At 31.7% G+C, this 17,223-nt stretch overlaps 2 protein-coding genes and 1 pseudogene across 2 annotated transcripts; 2 read left to right on the plus strand and 1 right to left on the minus strand.

Annotated features, from left to right (window-relative positions):
- Positions 1 to 1,397: 1,397 nt before the first annotated feature.
- On the plus strand, positions 1,398 to 2,592 carry LOC149519749 (uncharacterized). Its single transcript, XM_089757831.1, has 2 exons — positions 1,398 to 1,548; positions 2,081 to 2,592. Exons 1-2 carry the CDS (start codon positions 1,398 to 1,400, stop codon positions 2,590 to 2,592), a joined length of 663 nt encoding a protein of 220 aa, XP_089613957.1.
- A 61-nt stretch (positions 2,593 to 2,653) lies between these two features.
- On the plus strand, positions 2,654 to 10,640 carry LOC111283792 (uncharacterized; annotated as a pseudogene).
- A 981-nt stretch (positions 10,641 to 11,621) lies between these two features.
- On the minus strand, positions 11,622 to 16,095 carry LOC111283876 (dnaJ protein ERDJ3B-like). The gene is made up of 10 exons (XM_022872519.2): positions 15,636 to 16,095; positions 15,411 to 15,559; positions 15,179 to 15,308; positions 14,651 to 14,762; positions 13,732 to 13,848; positions 13,484 to 13,570; positions 12,742 to 12,801; positions 12,508 to 12,585; positions 12,323 to 12,394; positions 11,622 to 12,210 (listed from the first exon to the last, which is right to left on the minus strand). Exons 1-10 carry the CDS (start codon positions 15,704 to 15,706, stop codon positions 12,052 to 12,054), a joined length of 1,035 nt encoding a protein of 344 aa, XP_022728254.1. The 5' UTR covers positions 15,707 to 16,095; the 3' UTR covers positions 11,622 to 12,051.
- Positions 16,096 to 17,223: the final 1,128 nt, after the last annotated feature.

The following is a 17,223-nucleotide window of genomic DNA, read 5'->3' on the forward strand; positions in this document are numbered from 1 at the left end:
ACATAGTAGGTAAGGACGTGGTTTATTACTGATTAAAGGTTCTAAACGGGAAATGTAGCCTTGAGGATGTGAACCACACCAACATTATCCTAATCCCGAAATGTAGAAAGCCTAAGCAAATGACCCATTTTAAGCTTATGATCGAGTGGAGTTGCATTTTTTGCAAGCTATAATGGAAAAACTAGCTTCCATTATAGATGGGTTTCTTTAATCATGAGGTGTATTTCGTCAGTTGCGTACTCAATTGTTGTGAATGGATATGTTTCTAACAAGTTCTGGCCAAAAGGAAGGCTTAGACAAGGTGACCTTTTATCCCCATACTAGTTTTTAATTTGTAACGAGGGCCTTTCTGCTCTACTTGGAAGAGGCCAAAAAGAGGGTGTTATCCATGATGCCCGAGCTACTCGAAGAAGTATGAAGATTAGTCATTTATTCTTCACCGATGATAACTTGCTCTTTGCAAGAGTAACAAGGAATAGGCCTGGAAGAGGCCAAAAAGAGGGTGTTATCCATGATGCCCAAGCTACTCGAAGAAGTATGAAGATTAGTCATTTATTCTTCACCGATGATAACTTGCTCTTTGCAAGAGTAACAAGGAATGAAGGTGAGAAAGTGAAGTGCATGCTACAAAAATATAAAAAAGGCTCGAGACAAAAAATCAACTTTGATAAATCAACTCTTTTCTTCTGCAAAAATACTAATGTTGACCGAAGAGAAGAGATCCAGGATATTTTTGGCATCCAAGCTACATCAAACCCAACAAAATAACTTAGCCTATCAACCATAGTAGAGAGAGGAAGATTTAAAGCTTTTCGGGAAATAAAAGATAGAGTCAAAGAAAAACTAAGAGCTTGGGGGAATAGATGTCTCTTATATGGTAGAAAGGAAGTTTTTATTGAGATGGTCATCCCAACTGTCCCTTGTTATGCCGTGAATTGTTTCTTAATGCCAAAGGTTCTTTGTAGGGGAATCAACAGTTTAATAAGAGGGTATTGGTGGAAACAATATAGTAGAGCTAAGGGGATTCATTGGCTAAAATAGAGTACTTTATGCCTTCCAAAGAATAAAATGGGTACGGGTTATAAAGAAATAGAAAAGTTCAATAAAGCAATGCTAAGCAAACATGGCTAAAGACTTCAGACTCAGTCAGAGAAGCTTGTTATGCAGGTATTGAAGGCGAAATACTTCCCTCATATGACTTTATGAATGCAGGCTTAAAAAGTGGTCCCCCACTCACTTGGAAGAACCTGTAGACAATGAGAGATTTAGTGAAAAAGGACTTTCACTAGAAAATGAAAAATGAGGCCAATATTTAGGTCTGGCAGGGTAAATGGGTTCCATCACTCCCTACTTTCAAACCACAAGCACCCGAAGGATATACGAATGGAGATATAATAATGGCTGAACTCATCAATCATGAAACAAAAGAATGGGAGAAAGAGGTCATTACTAGTGTATTCACCAATGAGGAAACTAAGGCTATTCAGGCAATTTCGATTAGCAGTGTGGGGTCACAAGACATACAAGTATGGCATTATGATAACTCAGGTTTCTATAAGGTGAAAAGTGGTTAAAAGCTATTATGTTTTGAAGAGAAAAATCACAACTCTAACTCCTACCCTCTGAGGTTTTAAGTAGTAGCATATTGAGTAAGATATGAGATGTGAATGTGCCAACCAAGATCAAAGCAATGATGTGGCATAGTTTACATGGTATTCTACCCACGATACAGAACTTAGCTAGGAAAGGACTCAATGTAGAAATCTCATGTTTTAGGTCTGAAAAAAAAGTATGATTTATCGTGCATTGAGAATATGCCCATATGAAGCAAGGGTCTGGGAGTAGTTAGAAGTTGACTAAGAAATGGATGACAACAATACTGAGATGGTGGATTGGTTTATGCATGTCTGCAAAATGCTTACACAAGAATAGATGCAATTGTTCATGACAACTATTTGGGGTATCTAAGGAGAAAGGAGTAAGGTGCTACATGGAGGTAACAAGAGAAACACGCGGGATGTGGTCAACTTCATTAGAAGATATAATGAAGAGTTCATTGACGCTCAAACACCATTGTAAGAAAGAAACAGAGAGGAAGGTGGATGGGTTCCATTGGATGCGAGTAAAGCCAAACTAAACTTTGATGCAGCTTTTAACAATAAACAAAACAAAGGTTGGGTGGGAGTGGTTATTAGAGATTCATCAGGGGAGGTGGTGGGTGCTCTAGTGATGAGTATAAAGGATGTAATGGATTCATTCCAGGCAAAAGCAAGAGCTGCGATTGTTGCGATCACATTTGCAAATGACATAGGTTGCCATAAGGTGACACTAGAAGGAGACAATTTAGCTATGGTTAAAAGGTTGCAAACAAAAGAACCAGATCACTCACCAATTGGTATCATTATAGAAGAGGGAAAACATAAGATGACTTGGCTGGAAGAGGGGTGCATAACGCATGTTCACAAGAAAGGAAATAAGGTGACTTACAGTCTAGCAAAACATGGTCGACTACTCTTTGAGTACCAGACATGGATAAAAGATTTTCCTAACTTTCTGTTACCACTTTTACAATCTAACTGTAACAAGCTTTAATGAATGAAGAAGTAGTCTTTTAACCAAAAAAAAAAACGAACTTTCTAGTAAAATTAGGGAAATGGCTTGGATAACACGATTCTTAACAGTGGCTTTGCTTTCTTGGCTGTCAGAGTAATATTTTAACCAAACACATTCAGATCAAAATTGGATGGTCTAAATTCTCCTATTCTATCCACTTTCATTAAGCTAGCTCATCTCCTCAGCTTCTCAACCGCCTACGACACCACTTTTTAGGTCACTTTCATCAACAGTATCATCATGTTCAAGTATGCCCTTGTCACCTTCGTTGATCCCAATTCCCAAATTAAAATTCTAATAATTACCTTTTTTTATTTATTTTTATTTTACGTAGGAATCTACCAAGGCATCAATTTGGTAATTTACAAAGCAAGATGTTCCTAGCTTATTTCTTGATGATCGGAGTTTGTTGTGCCATAGTGATGGCATTGTTTGGTTATTTGCATCCATAGAAAATCAACAATGATGATGGAGAAGTACCAACTTGAGTTTTTAGTCTCTACATTTGCTTTTAATCTCACCAATTTGTTTGTTTTTACTCCCAAGACCATTGAGGTAATTTTATGCATGAAGTTTATCTATTGCTTTTTGTGTTGCCATATTCAATTCAGTAATAAAGACTTGTGAAATTTAATTTCACTTTAGGGTTCAATTGGTTGCCAAAAAAATAGAAAATTGATGCAGCTCTAAATTTTTTTAACAAAAATTGGCAGAACAGAAGCAAGAAACAGAGGATGAAAGAAGGCAAGAAGAACGAGAAATAAGGAAGCAGAAGAAATTGTTTTCAATTTGATAACTGAATTCCATATATAATTCCTTGTTCCCCTTACAAATTGGTCTAACAACCACACTAGCTGTGATTCTCACTTATTCTCTTTCTTTAACAAAAAGGCCAAATTTAGTTATTCGTCTTTTTACTTAGATTAAAATAAGAATTTAGTCCGTTTATTATGATTTCAATATTGACACTATCTTTACTTTTTGGGATTTGAAATTTCGATCAAAAAATTAATAATGTTTAATTTTTTTCATTAAATTCATCAATTTAAACATTAATTAGACACGACGATTCATATATTTATATCATATAAAATATTGATATTTATGTATTTATGTTTTTTTTACACGAAAATTACATATGATCATATATACTATGATTTATTTTTAATCTTCAAAAACAATGTGGTATAAAGTTCTTTTTTTTTTCATTTTTTCTCTCTCTGAAATTACCTACCTTTTTAAAACTAATCTCTCTCTTATTCATAAGCAGTCAAACACAGCCACCCGTGAAACATAGATTTCGGCAACTAACCACCATGTCGACCACCATCCTCCGTCGTCGGTCCCTACTAGTCGATGTCAAAATTCTTTCAAAAATCACCTACTTACTCTTCATTTCTTCCTCTTCCAAATTATCATATTAGTTTTTCAATAAACGATCTAAAAATAATAGATCTAAAAGCCAGAATCAAAACTTTTCACTATTAGTAGTGGAACCCTTTGCAGCTGTTTAAATCTCCAGAAACAACAAAAATCTCCACATGTACCCCTTGTTTATTGTCTTATCATCTTAAAATGTTTTTGGGATGAAAATGTGGTCGTTTCTGGTTTTTTGTGGAATGTTATAAACCCAAAGTTATGTGCGTCCAAAGCTATTTTGGTAATCTTTCATTTTGCCAGAAAGAATTTACTTGTGAATTTTTGGGTTTGATTATGAGTCTAATGAGCTATCAGAGTTTAAAGTAATATTTAGTTTGTCAGTTGAGTTTTAGTCCTAAGCCTAATTTTTTCGTGTAGGTTGCTTATACTCTTTGATTGCTAGCCTTTTTAGAGTTGAATTTTCTAAACTACTTGAAACAGTAAAGTTTGTAGGAAAATTTATGATTGGTTGACAATGATTAGTTTAAAGTAATATACAGGCTTTGAAATAGAACACCTTTAAACTTGTCTTCCAATTCTGTTGCTGCCAAAAAATTTCACCAGCCTTCTTTAGACATTTTCACATTTTCTTCCTTTACTTGGTTTACTATGCATAAAAGTGTAGAGCAAAACCTTTATACTTGTCTACCGAGAATGTTATCTAGAGAGAAAATATGAGAGAGAGTAAAAGAGGAACTAACAATCGTGAAAAACTATGTTATTGCTTTGCTAAGAAAGCATTAAGAACTGAGGAATTATGATTTCGAACTCGTCTCCCCAATGTTTTTCTCTGTAAATTCCCTTTTGATTTTGATTTTGTTTTTTGTAAAATTTGGGACTTTTTCCAAAAAAAAAAAAAAATGATTAACCAATTTTTCTATCCTTTGATTTTGGTATTTGATTAAATTTTTTTTTTTTTTGCAATGAATATGTGTGCTATAAAAATGAAAAAGGATTTGAGTTAATTTTAGATAAAATTAGTGATGTGGATTAAAAAATCCACATTATCAAATGCATTTCAATTTCTTATAACAAATGTTATACGATATCATCAAATTAATTATCACATCATTCTTCCAAATTGAAATTGATGTAAAGGAACTAAATTCACATTTTGTCTAAAGTACAAGGTCTTATTATATAATTTAACCGAACAGAAAATATAGCAAAGAATAAGGAAAAGCATCGTGGCCATACAAACAGTAAAAATGAAAGGAATCCATTCCAAATCGTCTCTCTCTAATGAGTTTCAATCCAATCTCATAAAATTGATTTATTTTTTTTAAATTAGATTTTAAGTTAGATCGAATCAAATAATATTAAAAAAAAAATTGAAGTCAGATTTTAAGCAAATTTGATCCGACTCAACATGATATATATAAAAAATTATTTTTAATTAATTAATTAATTTTTATTTATATATTTATTTAATTTTATATTTAAAAAATAATATTTTATTAATTTCGAATTAAATTAAGTTGGATACGATTTATATAATATCAGATTTGATCGAATTTGGGTATGAAAAAATAAAAAAAAATTTAAATAAAATTAAATTTAAATTTTATAGATATAAAATCAAATCGAATTTAGATCGAGCAAAAACCTACCCGACTTGACGCATTGCCATCTCTACTTAGGATAATTTTCCTTGTAAAATTATCGTTGGATGTGAAGATACTTGCAATTGAGGGCCTAAGAGTAACCATACTAGCTTCTGTAAATGTTGCCAGGTCAACCATCTTGTCAACACTTTGGATGCAAACATATACCAAAATATCTGTAAGTGTAATCCTACCTTTTGCAGTAGTGTCATGAACCCCAACTAAACTGTGATGAGATGCAACTATAAAATGAACCTTCACCGCAAGAGGTTTGAGTTATCCAACAGTTTTTGCTCCACCAAAAACTACTATAGAATCTCCCGTGTCAGTTTGCATGATTTTAATCAAGCAACAATGTCTAGTCTTGATATTGTAGCCACCACTATCAATTTCCAACTACTGCTTTCTTGGCTTTAATAAGAACTTAGGTTTTTATAGTGCAAATAGATGAAATGAGGGGAATTTGTAGATGCTGCGGCAACTGCAAGATAAAATCCCATCTTCAAAGCATCCATGTTTATAATTGAATGAGTGATGTCATTGCAGTTTGAGTTGCACGTGTAAGTGTAAATCTCAGTAGTGTCTAAACCACCTATTTCAAATCGAACGATTGGTCAGATTTCTTAAGATGCATACCTTTTCTTAAAGCAGTTTCACCAATTTTATTGCCAACTTCTCCAGATCTCTTCAACCTCATCCTTAATAGCCATCAATGGTTAACACAAGCCACTCATGTTCTCAACAATCCCAAAATTAGTACTCTAACTTTCTTGCAGAAATTAACTTCTTTTTGTATAACAATCAAAGAGCATTATTGTGGAGATGCAGCAATATATAACTGCAATTTGCTCTTTAATGTTTGAATTTCTTGAAGTGCTTCCTATTCATGCCTACCAAAATATTCTTTTCCATTTTCACCATTGTTGAACTGCCTAAATGGTATTATTTCATTCCCTAAAGACACATGAGCATCTTTAATTGCAAAATTTTCCCTCTTATGCCAGTAATGCTCTACCAAAAAGTTTAACTGCTCAATTTTGGTTCCTTGCTTCATGCAAACTTATTCGAGCGCTTTTTCTCTTTTAATGACTTCTGCCAAATCTCCTGCTATGGCTATGGTCTCGCCCTCTGTCTGTTGGTAATCAACAACGACAATCCATGTCTTCAAGCTATCACATGCACTCTACCTTTTAAAATATCCACTTTTACTCCCAACTGAGTTGCATACATCAAACTTTGTTCTTATAAGCTCTTCCTTCAGTTGACGAATCTGATTACTCAAGCCATTGATATCATCTTAGGATATTTCATTTATTACTGGCTCCTTTTTTTATAGATTTAATCCTATGCTCAAATATGAGATACTTAGTATTTCCTTTCTATTTTTGTTGTCTGCAGAGATGTTGGAAATAACTGTGAGTTTGCTATTGCTACCAAGGAATTCTTTAAATATAAAGTTAATAACATTCGTAATCCCTAAAATTTTACTCAAATTTTATTTAATCCCTAAATTCAAAAGTTTTAATTAAATTTTTAATTACCCAAAGTTATCTTATTTCAGTCCTTTTGTCTATAGAACCGACTAAATTTAAGGCAAATGTTAGTTGATACCTCATGATGACGTCAAATAGTATCTCATGTGGTAGATGAGAGATCAAAATAAAATTCTCTCAAAATTTATTATTAAAGATGAAACTATCTTAAAATTTTATATATTTCATACATGTTTTATAAAAAATTAAACTTAAAATTTATTTGCATTTTTTTTGTTATAATATAATTTATTGGATAGATTTTTGTTTAAATAGAAATATATATTCAAAACTTAAAATTAAGTTAAAATTTTCAAATTCCTTTTTAAAAATCTAATACATTTTAAAAATAAAAATATTATTTTACTCATATGTCATAATAAAACATATTATTTTCTATCCAAAAAATTTATTTTTAAAAATATTATTTATCTTTTATTTTTTCTTTTTAAATATATTTTATAAAATACGTTTTATAAAAAAGAAAAAATAAAAATGCATTAAATTATATTTTTTATTTTATACGAATATAAAGTTTTTATATTTTTGAATAAATTAATAAATGTATTTTTGAAAATGATCTAAAAATTTTTACATAATATTTTAACATGATATAGAGTTTTTGTTTAATTTCTTAAGTTGATATAAAACTTTTACTTGATTTTTTAAAATGATATGTAATTTTAGCAAAATTATTTTTAAATTTTCAACTGAATTTTAATTTTTTAAAAATCTATTTTTTATTAAAAATATTAATTTATTGATAAATCATATCATAATAAAAATTAAAAAAAATTATGATATTTTATAAAATATATTTTAAATATATAAAAATCAATTTTTCTTGAATTATTTTTATCTTTTCCTTTTTTTATAAAATAAATTTGAGAAGGGAAAATAAAAGATATTTGATATTTTAAAACATATATTCTATGGATAGAAATAATATTTTGATTATGATTTATGAGTAAAATAATATTTTTAATAGAAAATAATAGAAAATAATTTTTTAAAATAATATTGAACTTTTAAAAAAAGAATTTGAATTTTTAACTTAATTTTAATTTTTAAAAAACTATTTTCTATTAAAAACAAAAAATATAACTAATAAATTATATTACAACAACAAAATATAAAAATATAATTTTAAATTTAATATTTTATAAAATATATATTAAATATATAAAATTTTGAAATAATTTCGCCTTTGGTCCCTAAACTTTTAGAGAATTATATTTTGATCTCTCACCTATTACGTAAGATATTAATTGATATCATCATGTGGTGTCAATTAGCGTTTACTTTTAATTTAAATGATTTCATAAATGGAATGGTTAAATTAAGATAATTTTGGGTAATTAAAAATCTGATTAAAATTTTTTAAAATTTAGAGATCAAAATAGGATTTTAGTCAAAATTTAGAAACTATACATGCTATTAAGCGTTAAATATGTGTTAAACAGGAAAGTCTATATGGAGCACCTTCAAATTTGTTGGGTTGAGTTTCTTTTAAAGTGTTCACCAAACATCTAAGCTATGAAAGGTACTTTTTGACATTTTGCCTTCTTTTACATGTTGTCTACCCAAATCTTCAGGTTTGTTTCTATCCACCACTAAAACTTCGTTAGAATGCACCTCTCCCTCATATGTTGCCTTCATCAACTCAAGAGTCAAGAGTACAAATCTTAAAGGCAGACACCACAACACCATTATTTTTTTTATCCTATTACTAGAAGCCTAAACATGTAAAGATCAAAGATAGCAACCAGTTTATTATTTCCCACCACAAACATTATTGTATAAATCTTTTCAAGCCTATTATATGCTAAAAAGGCCGCAGTAGGTTCATTAATAATCCGGAGAACTTCTAACCTAACAATTCGACTAGCATCCTTTGTTGTTGTCCTTTAGAAATCACTAAAGTAAAAACAAGGATAGTAACAACAACACAACTCACAACGGTAAACTCCACAGCACCTACCAAAAGTCTAAACCTATATGGTTCACAAAGAACAGAAGCCCTATTCCCAATCGCAAATATCATTGAATGATCCCATTTAAAATTTTCACAAGCATCAATAATCCTTAAAAACTTAAACCCACTCCCAGCAATAGAAAACTAACAGTTGAGTATCTGACAAGTCCCTTAACCATTTCACTATTTAATTCTTCAACCTTAGGCTCATTAAACATAAGAAAAAAAAAAGGTTTTTAGAGGAAAGTTTGGGAAGAATTAATGAATAAAATAGAGGAGAAAGATTGATGGAAGTTACATTAAGTGTTCTGTTCAGCTTGTTGGTTCTCCACCATAATCACCTCATAGTTACTAACCATTTCACTAATATCATCCAGTCTAACAGATATTTGGTTAAGTTGAGAACTAATACTTTTCAAGTCAGATCGAATATCTTCAGGCAACCGTTCCAACCAGAATTCAAAGCATTCCATTAGTTCTTGCAGCAACGTACCGTCAATATGGAATCTGGTCTTCACCCCTTCATCCATGGCCAAGATCAAAGCTCTAATATCACTGATGCATCTCTAAAATTGTTTAACAGAAATTGGTAGAACAAAAGCAAGAAACAGAGGATGAAAAAAGGCATAGAAAAGAAGGAGAAAGAAGGAAGAAGAAACTTAGAGAAGAAATTACTTTCAATTTCATAACCGAATTCTGTATACAATTCCTTGCTCCTCTTTTAAGCTGGTCTAACAATCATGTCAGCTGCAATTCCTCAATTTTCTCAGACTACCTAACTCACTGGCTTTCTCTCTTTAACAAAAAATGCAGCCAAGCATAAGGAAAGGCCTCTTAGCTATACAAACGGTAAATAAAATGAGCCCATTATAAGAATTAAAAACAACAAGCCCATCATAAAGTTAAATCCAATTAACTGGCCCTAACAACAAGTTTGAATTTAGAGTATGTTACAACTTTTGAGAATGTTTGTATGAGATACAGTTGAGTGGATACTTGTGTTAAATGCGTAGGAATTGACGGCTTTAAGTATTTTCTGTTTTCTTCCACATTTTCTTGGCAACCGTCGATTACGTGCTGCATATCTGAGTAGAGTTTTGAGTTTATTTGTTTTGTTTGTTGAGTTGCTGAATTAGATTCACATATGCAATTATGTTGTGCTAAGAATATGATAATGCAGATGATAAAGCAAAGGCATAAGGTGGAGAGAGAAAAGAACATTTGTGATGAAATTTGATGCTCAAAGAATCAGGAAGCTGTAAAAACTAATCCAAAGCTTGCAGCCATGAACAAGAAATTAGGAATGATTCATGGTTATCTTCCCTTGCTAATATTATGTCCTTTGTTAGCCTTGCCATGCACTCGTGGTACTTAGCCGGTAAGCTCGACCTGTAGTTTGCAGTTCACTTTTAAGTTGGAAGTCTGAGTTTGCCTTCTGGCTATAGATTGAAGTATCACCTGTACTTTGTGTTTTCTCTTGTATAAACTGTTGAAATTGTTCCTGCAAGAATTATGCAAAATTGAACCATATGTGACGAAAAACGATTTAGTATTGTTAGTTCACGTAAAAATAAATCTACAAAGTCAAATGTTTGAAAGTTATTTAAAGTATTAAGTACATTGTATTAAATCTTGTTTGTATAGTAGCTGAAACAGGTAGAGCGGTCTTCATTGTATTTCGTTTTGCATTGGTCAGTTGCATCGGTCTTTCGGCTTGGTTACCTGCCTTGAGGTGCTATCTAGGTGGTATCTACCTACTAAGCTGCACGGCCACTTGTTTGAAGAAAAATTGTCAACTTCTTCATAGAAACAAGCTTTGATGAACTTATTTAATTTTTAAGTTAACTACATTTTTTTAACCTAAATTTTGAGAAAATATTTAGATTAGTACCTAAAACAAATAAAAAGTACAATTTACACCATAAACTGTTAAATTATGTATAATATTAATTTAAACTATAATCTTACTTACTATATAGCTTATATATATACATATATGTGATGTATGACAAATATTGTAAAATTACATGTTCCTCACATCTACTCTCAAAGTATGTATGTGTATATATATATATATATATATATATGATATTTTAATAAATATTATTAAATTATATGTTTACCGCACTCACTATCAACATTTTTTTCAATGTAAATTAAAAATATATATTTTTACTTGAAACATTAAATATTAAAAATATGTATCTAAAATTGATCAATTATTATTTGACTAATGATATTCACGTTAAGGTTTTACAAAATACTTTTAACATTTTTAATGAAAAAATCAGCCAACCAGCAAAGGAAGTATTGAAAAGACGATGGACCGAAAAAAAAGACCCAGCGAAAACCACCAATTAGTGCAGCCGACAAAACAAAGACAGAAAGAGAGTGCCATCATACCAGGCCACTTACAACGAATCCTCCCAATTTTGTTTTATTAATAAATCACACAACAAAAATTGATCCACTCCCATCTCATAAAATGACTATCAATTGAGATTATAGGAAGAATATTCACTTACATCAGTAGTTGGAATTGTTTTAGGCGCAGACTTTGATAGAAGACAGGCAAGAAAAGTAATTACAGTGGCAACTAACTCCTCATTGATAATCATTCTCGGAAACACAAAACAAGAAGCGAGACAGGTAACATATCTCGTATGAGCCCAAAAAATATATTATGCTAAGCAAGCCCCTCCAAATTGCTGGACGCTTGAACGTGTTAGAGAGCAAAGACATTTTTCAGACACTGCATGATAATTTGTTAATGAGTAGGAGGAAATAGGTGAAAAGGGAGTGAAGAAAATTTTGAGACGCTCCAGATTTCCTAGTTTCTATGTATCATCGTCACGTTACAATGGGAACATTTTAGGATCCAACAAAAAATTGTATCCTCTCTCTATTCCTAGCCAAGAACTGCCTTGATTTTGGCCTTCTGGTCCTCCGTCAGCGATGTGGGGAATAAAACTTCATACGTGACGTAGAGGTCTCCTTTCTTGTTGCTGAAATGTAATGGCATTCCTTCTCCTTTGAACTTTCTCACCTCTTTTGGCTTAGTAATACCCTGAGTATGCAATACAAATTTATTTCCCTAAATGTATTGATGTTTATTTCTAATTTTGGAGCTGTTGATTGAGACGATTTAAAGGAAGCTTTATAGGATATTTCATGCTTACCTTAGAGCCAATGTTCATTAAATGATCGTCAAGATGTTTGATGGTCTTCTCAAAACCAACAAGAGCTTGAACCTGGAGCAAGTCATGGAATGAAGATTTTAGTTCATAGTTTCCATTTCGAAAGAAGGTAAAGAAGAAAGGTCGAGACAGATAAATATACAGATATCCTAAAAAATGAGACTTACAAGTGTTATTGTAACAGTGGTGTGCAAGTCATTGCCTTCCCTCCTGAAGCAATCATGGGGTGCTGTGCGAATGCGGAACTACAGAAAATGAAGTAGTCTTATGTGAGCAAGAATGGTATCAAGGATTGTGGACCGAATAGGAATTTATTGGCCTTTCCTGTGCTAGCATGTAGCACAATAACTGGGGCCATACAGAAGGATTGGAAAATTTTCCAATCAGTTTTAGAGACTAACCTTCAAATCTCCAGGTTCTCCATCTATTACAGGCTCACCATCTTCATAAAAAACCACCTCCTATAAAATGTACAGGGAACATCATTCCAAATCCAACAACAACAATGACTTGCTAACTATTCTACTCATAGTATAGTGCAAAAATACAACTACAAGATGATGAAAATTACATCCTATTGAAGTTGTAGGATAAGAAATTCTGACAAAATTGTCAAGCGAACAAATCTGCATAAAAACAATGTTCTATTTACACATGACATCAAAGAGTCCTGGGAGAGATATAGTAAGTACATTTCTCTGTCTGCTTTTTTTGAAGTAATGTTAAACAATAAAGCATGCCAAAACAAATCAGCACACCCTGAAATATGTCAATTATTCATTCTGATCGCTTATCATTATCATTTTTAAGAGATCATGAAAGCACCCATATCAGCAGGTAAACATGCAGCAGAAAGGAGCGTCCTAAACAATTATTCGGATTTAAAAGTAAAAAAAATGAAACCCAAAAGTTTGATGCTACTATCAACGACTCTTTTTGCACCAAATATTTCAACAAACAATTTTCATATCACAGAACAGTTTATCCTCTTTTATTTTCCTTAGGTTTGAACTTATAACCATGACTATGAATTTGAACATTAAATAAGAAAAAATGGACAACAATAACAACATGCACTCCAAGAAAAACTACAATTGTGAAAGGATATTACAAATTAAAAAAATTATAATTCTACAAACTTACTTGTCCATCTTGCATTCCTTTCTCAATGTCAACTGTGACAAAATATCCATCTCGTTCATATTTGACATTTTGGCACTGCTCACAAACCTATGAAAAGAAAATTGGAGAATAATTATAAAAGCTTGATTATAGCATCATAAGACATGACAATTCTGAAAGCATAAAAAGGCCCAGGAAACAAGATAAAAATACAATAAAGTATGAAACTTAAATATCAAAGAAAAAGAAAAACAACGAAGCCACAGTACCTGTTCAGTCATCTGTTGGAACATCCCTGGACCTATTTGCTTATGATAGACCTCATTTCTGCAGTTACAGTGCCGTTTACCAGGAGCTGGCTTTAAAATGTTTTTCTCCCTCCAAACCTGGTGAATTCCAGATCAATGTTACTTTTCTATAAAATAATAGAGAAAGATCAAGTAGAGGGTGGGGGGAGGGGAACAGAGAGGCAAGCACCAAGCCACTAGCTCCTTTTATTTTCCCCAAAGAGGCTTAAATTAAGAACAAGAAGGGAAACAATACACCATATTCACATCATCTTCATTTCGTGATAATCTATGTCTAATTTATTGGTCCACTAGCTTCCTAGTAAACTAGAAAACAGTTAACAAATCATTAGTTCCCAATGGCACCCTAACAGCTCTGTCCTTTGCACTTCTGAGTGCTGCTTTAAAAAGGGTGACAAGGGGAACTGGCTAATGATCTAGCTCCTAGCTAAGCCAGGTCTGAGCATAACATGGCTAGATATGCATCATACCATATCAGTTGACGGCCTACAACTGATAGACAATAAACTTCGTAGGAGAGAATCTAGCTTTTTCATTTGCAATGGGTACACAAAACACTCAAGTTAGCTTAGGTGAAGTACATATGCGAAAATTTTAGTTATTATTAGATGAGTATGATGTTTAGACTACTAATATCCTGAGAAAGCAAGAGCGTATACATATACATGATTTGGTTTCCAAACCTCCACCCAAGTTTGGAAGGTTATAAAATATGCATATGTTCACATTGCTGTACATAGATTAACTAACTTATTTACTACATTATATAAGGTACAAGCCATAATGCGCAAAACTCTAGGATTCCACACTAGTCAAGATGACCAGAACCTGTTCAGTTAAAGATTTAGGTTAACAATAACAAATCCCACTGGAAGCTCACCTTAATAGTACCTCCCATGTACAAATCTTCCAGTGTTGCATCCAATTCAACAATTACATCATCACCCTTCACAATTTTCTCTTCCTCCTCTGCTGGGCCACCACCAAAAAACCTGAAGAAAAGCTCCATCTTATCAGCATTATTAGGTGGTTGAATTCACCATAACATAAATAAAAGTGAACAATTCCTCAAATATGATGCCTAGCCACATTTAAACTAAGTGAATATTGGATTAGGTAGACAGTTCTTACAGATCAAAACGACTGTTAATGTATATTACCCAAAAATAAGTCAATAACTAACATTTCACTGATAATTTCATACATGATCATCGTAACAATTAACATAATCACCAATAAAGTATAGGTTCTAACTCGAACTAAAGGAAACCTGAACTTGGGTAATATACCTAAGATGCAATTATAGGCTTCTAAATTGTGGGTACAAATACAAAGCTAGCATATAACTATCAAGAAAATTAAAGACAAAGTGATATTAATAAAAGAGCAAAATTTTAAAAAATCTTACGTGCTGAAAATGTCCTGAATATTGACCCCCATTCCTCCTCTGCCTCCGCTGGCAGCATGCTGCTTCAGGCCCTCCTCTCCATATCTATCATATATGCCCCTTTTTTCGCTGTCGGACAAAACCTCATAAGCTAACCATGATCAAACACCATTAAAACCAATTAATTCCATCGCTCAAAAGGTTTTTCTTTTTTAAATAAAAAACAAAAATTAACAAAGAACAAGAATTTTACCATTGTTAATATCTGCAAATCGCTTATTGGCCTCTTCATTGCCCGGGTTCTTATCAGGATGATACCTCAATGCCAGCTTCCTATAAGCTCTTTTGATCTGCTCCTCTGATGCTCCTTTCGGCACTTGCAATACCTCATAATAACTCTTCCTGCATCAATTTAAAATTACCACAAAGTTCCACGTATATGTAAATGCCATTTAAAAAGAGAGAGAGAGGCGCGTACCCTGCAATGGCGACGATCGCGGAAGACAAAGCGCATAACAGAAAAAGTAGCTTCGCTCTTGGAAGCAACATGGAATTGAGACCAGGAGAGAAACTGGATCGTTCCAGAACTTATACAAATGTTTAGAAACTCTTATCAGATCTTCGATTCCAGACAAAACACTGCTAATTTTTGAGAGAGAGAGATTAGGGGGAGGGGATTCTTCAATGGATCGTTTTTCCAGTTTGAGTGCTCTCGAAAGTTTGGAGTTTAAACCTTCTAACAAACAAAACAAATGCAGTATACACGAAGCGAAGTGTGAGGCATCAACGACTTGACGCTTGGGACTGAACTTTGGCGACGTGTTCTTGTAAAAACTGGCCAATGAGCGAAAGCTTGTTGTTGTTTCCTCCAATATGATTTTGCCACGTGGAGAGCTTTCGTCTACCACGGGTCGCAGATCTGATTTCCTGGAAAATGGAAACTGGATTTATTATTACGACAAACCAATTTATAAGTTATAACGTAAGTGCCCATTTGGCTACTGAAACGACGTCGTTGCCTTTAATGTTGGGCTTCAAAAAGAACAAATCAAATTTTGCAATGGGCTTTTGAAAAATTATCTCGTCAATGGACTTAATGTAAAGACCACTGGTTCGGCCCCAAAAAATGTTGCCTTATGTATTAATTCCCAATTAGTCCAATCGATCAGCCAATTTAGACTTTAAAGTGCAGGCTCACCGCACTTTTTGAGGATCGTGGATTGTAATTTTTAAAATTTTTTAAAGTTCTCAATAGTATTAATATGAGAAAGTTTGGGGAATTAAAAACTTTTTTCTCTTTAAGATGTTTTAGATTTTAAAGGAAAAGTAAAAAATTTATCTCACCTATCTTCATTTAATTACATCTTCAGACTATATTATCCTTTTCAATATATTAAAATTACAAAACAAATGTGATTTTTGTTATTTTAATTTTAACAAGTATTATGTTTAAGATAAAAAAAACCATAATGATTATTGAAACTATATTTTTTAAATTCTAAAATTTTAACAAATATTGTATTTTTAAGATAAAAAATATAGTAGATATTAAAATTATATTTTCAAAAATTTTAAATTTTAACAAAAATTGCATATTTGAGATAAAAACGTAATAGATGTTAAAATTATATTTTCGAAATTCTAAAATTTTAATAAAAATTAATTTTTTAAGAAAAAAAGTAGAGGATATTAAAAAAAGATAGCATTTTTAAGATAAAAATGTAATCGATATTAAAACTATAATTTCAAAATTTGAAACTTTAATAAAAACCATATTTTTAAGATTAAAAATGTAATGGTTGTTGAAATTTTATTTTCAAGTTTTAGAATTTTAAGAAAGATTGCGTTTTTAAGACAAAAAAACGTAATTGATATTATAACTTTACTTTTGAATTTCTAGAATTTAAAAAAAAAAACCAAGTTTTTAAGATAAAAAATGTAATTTTATTGCTACTCATAACAAAATTAAAATAAAAAATAAAATATTTTTACTTAATATCATTACATATAAAATCTAAAAAAAATTTACTCAATATTATTATATATAAAATTTCTTTTGAGGGCTC

The sequence above is a fragment of the Durio zibethinus genome, chromosome 3 (genome assembly GCF_047325235.1).
Source record: "Durio zibethinus cultivar Kanyao isolate XHJ-2024 chromosome 3, ASM4732523v1, whole genome shotgun sequence".
NCBI lineage: Eukaryota > Viridiplantae > Streptophyta > Magnoliopsida > Malvales > Malvaceae > Durio > Durio zibethinus.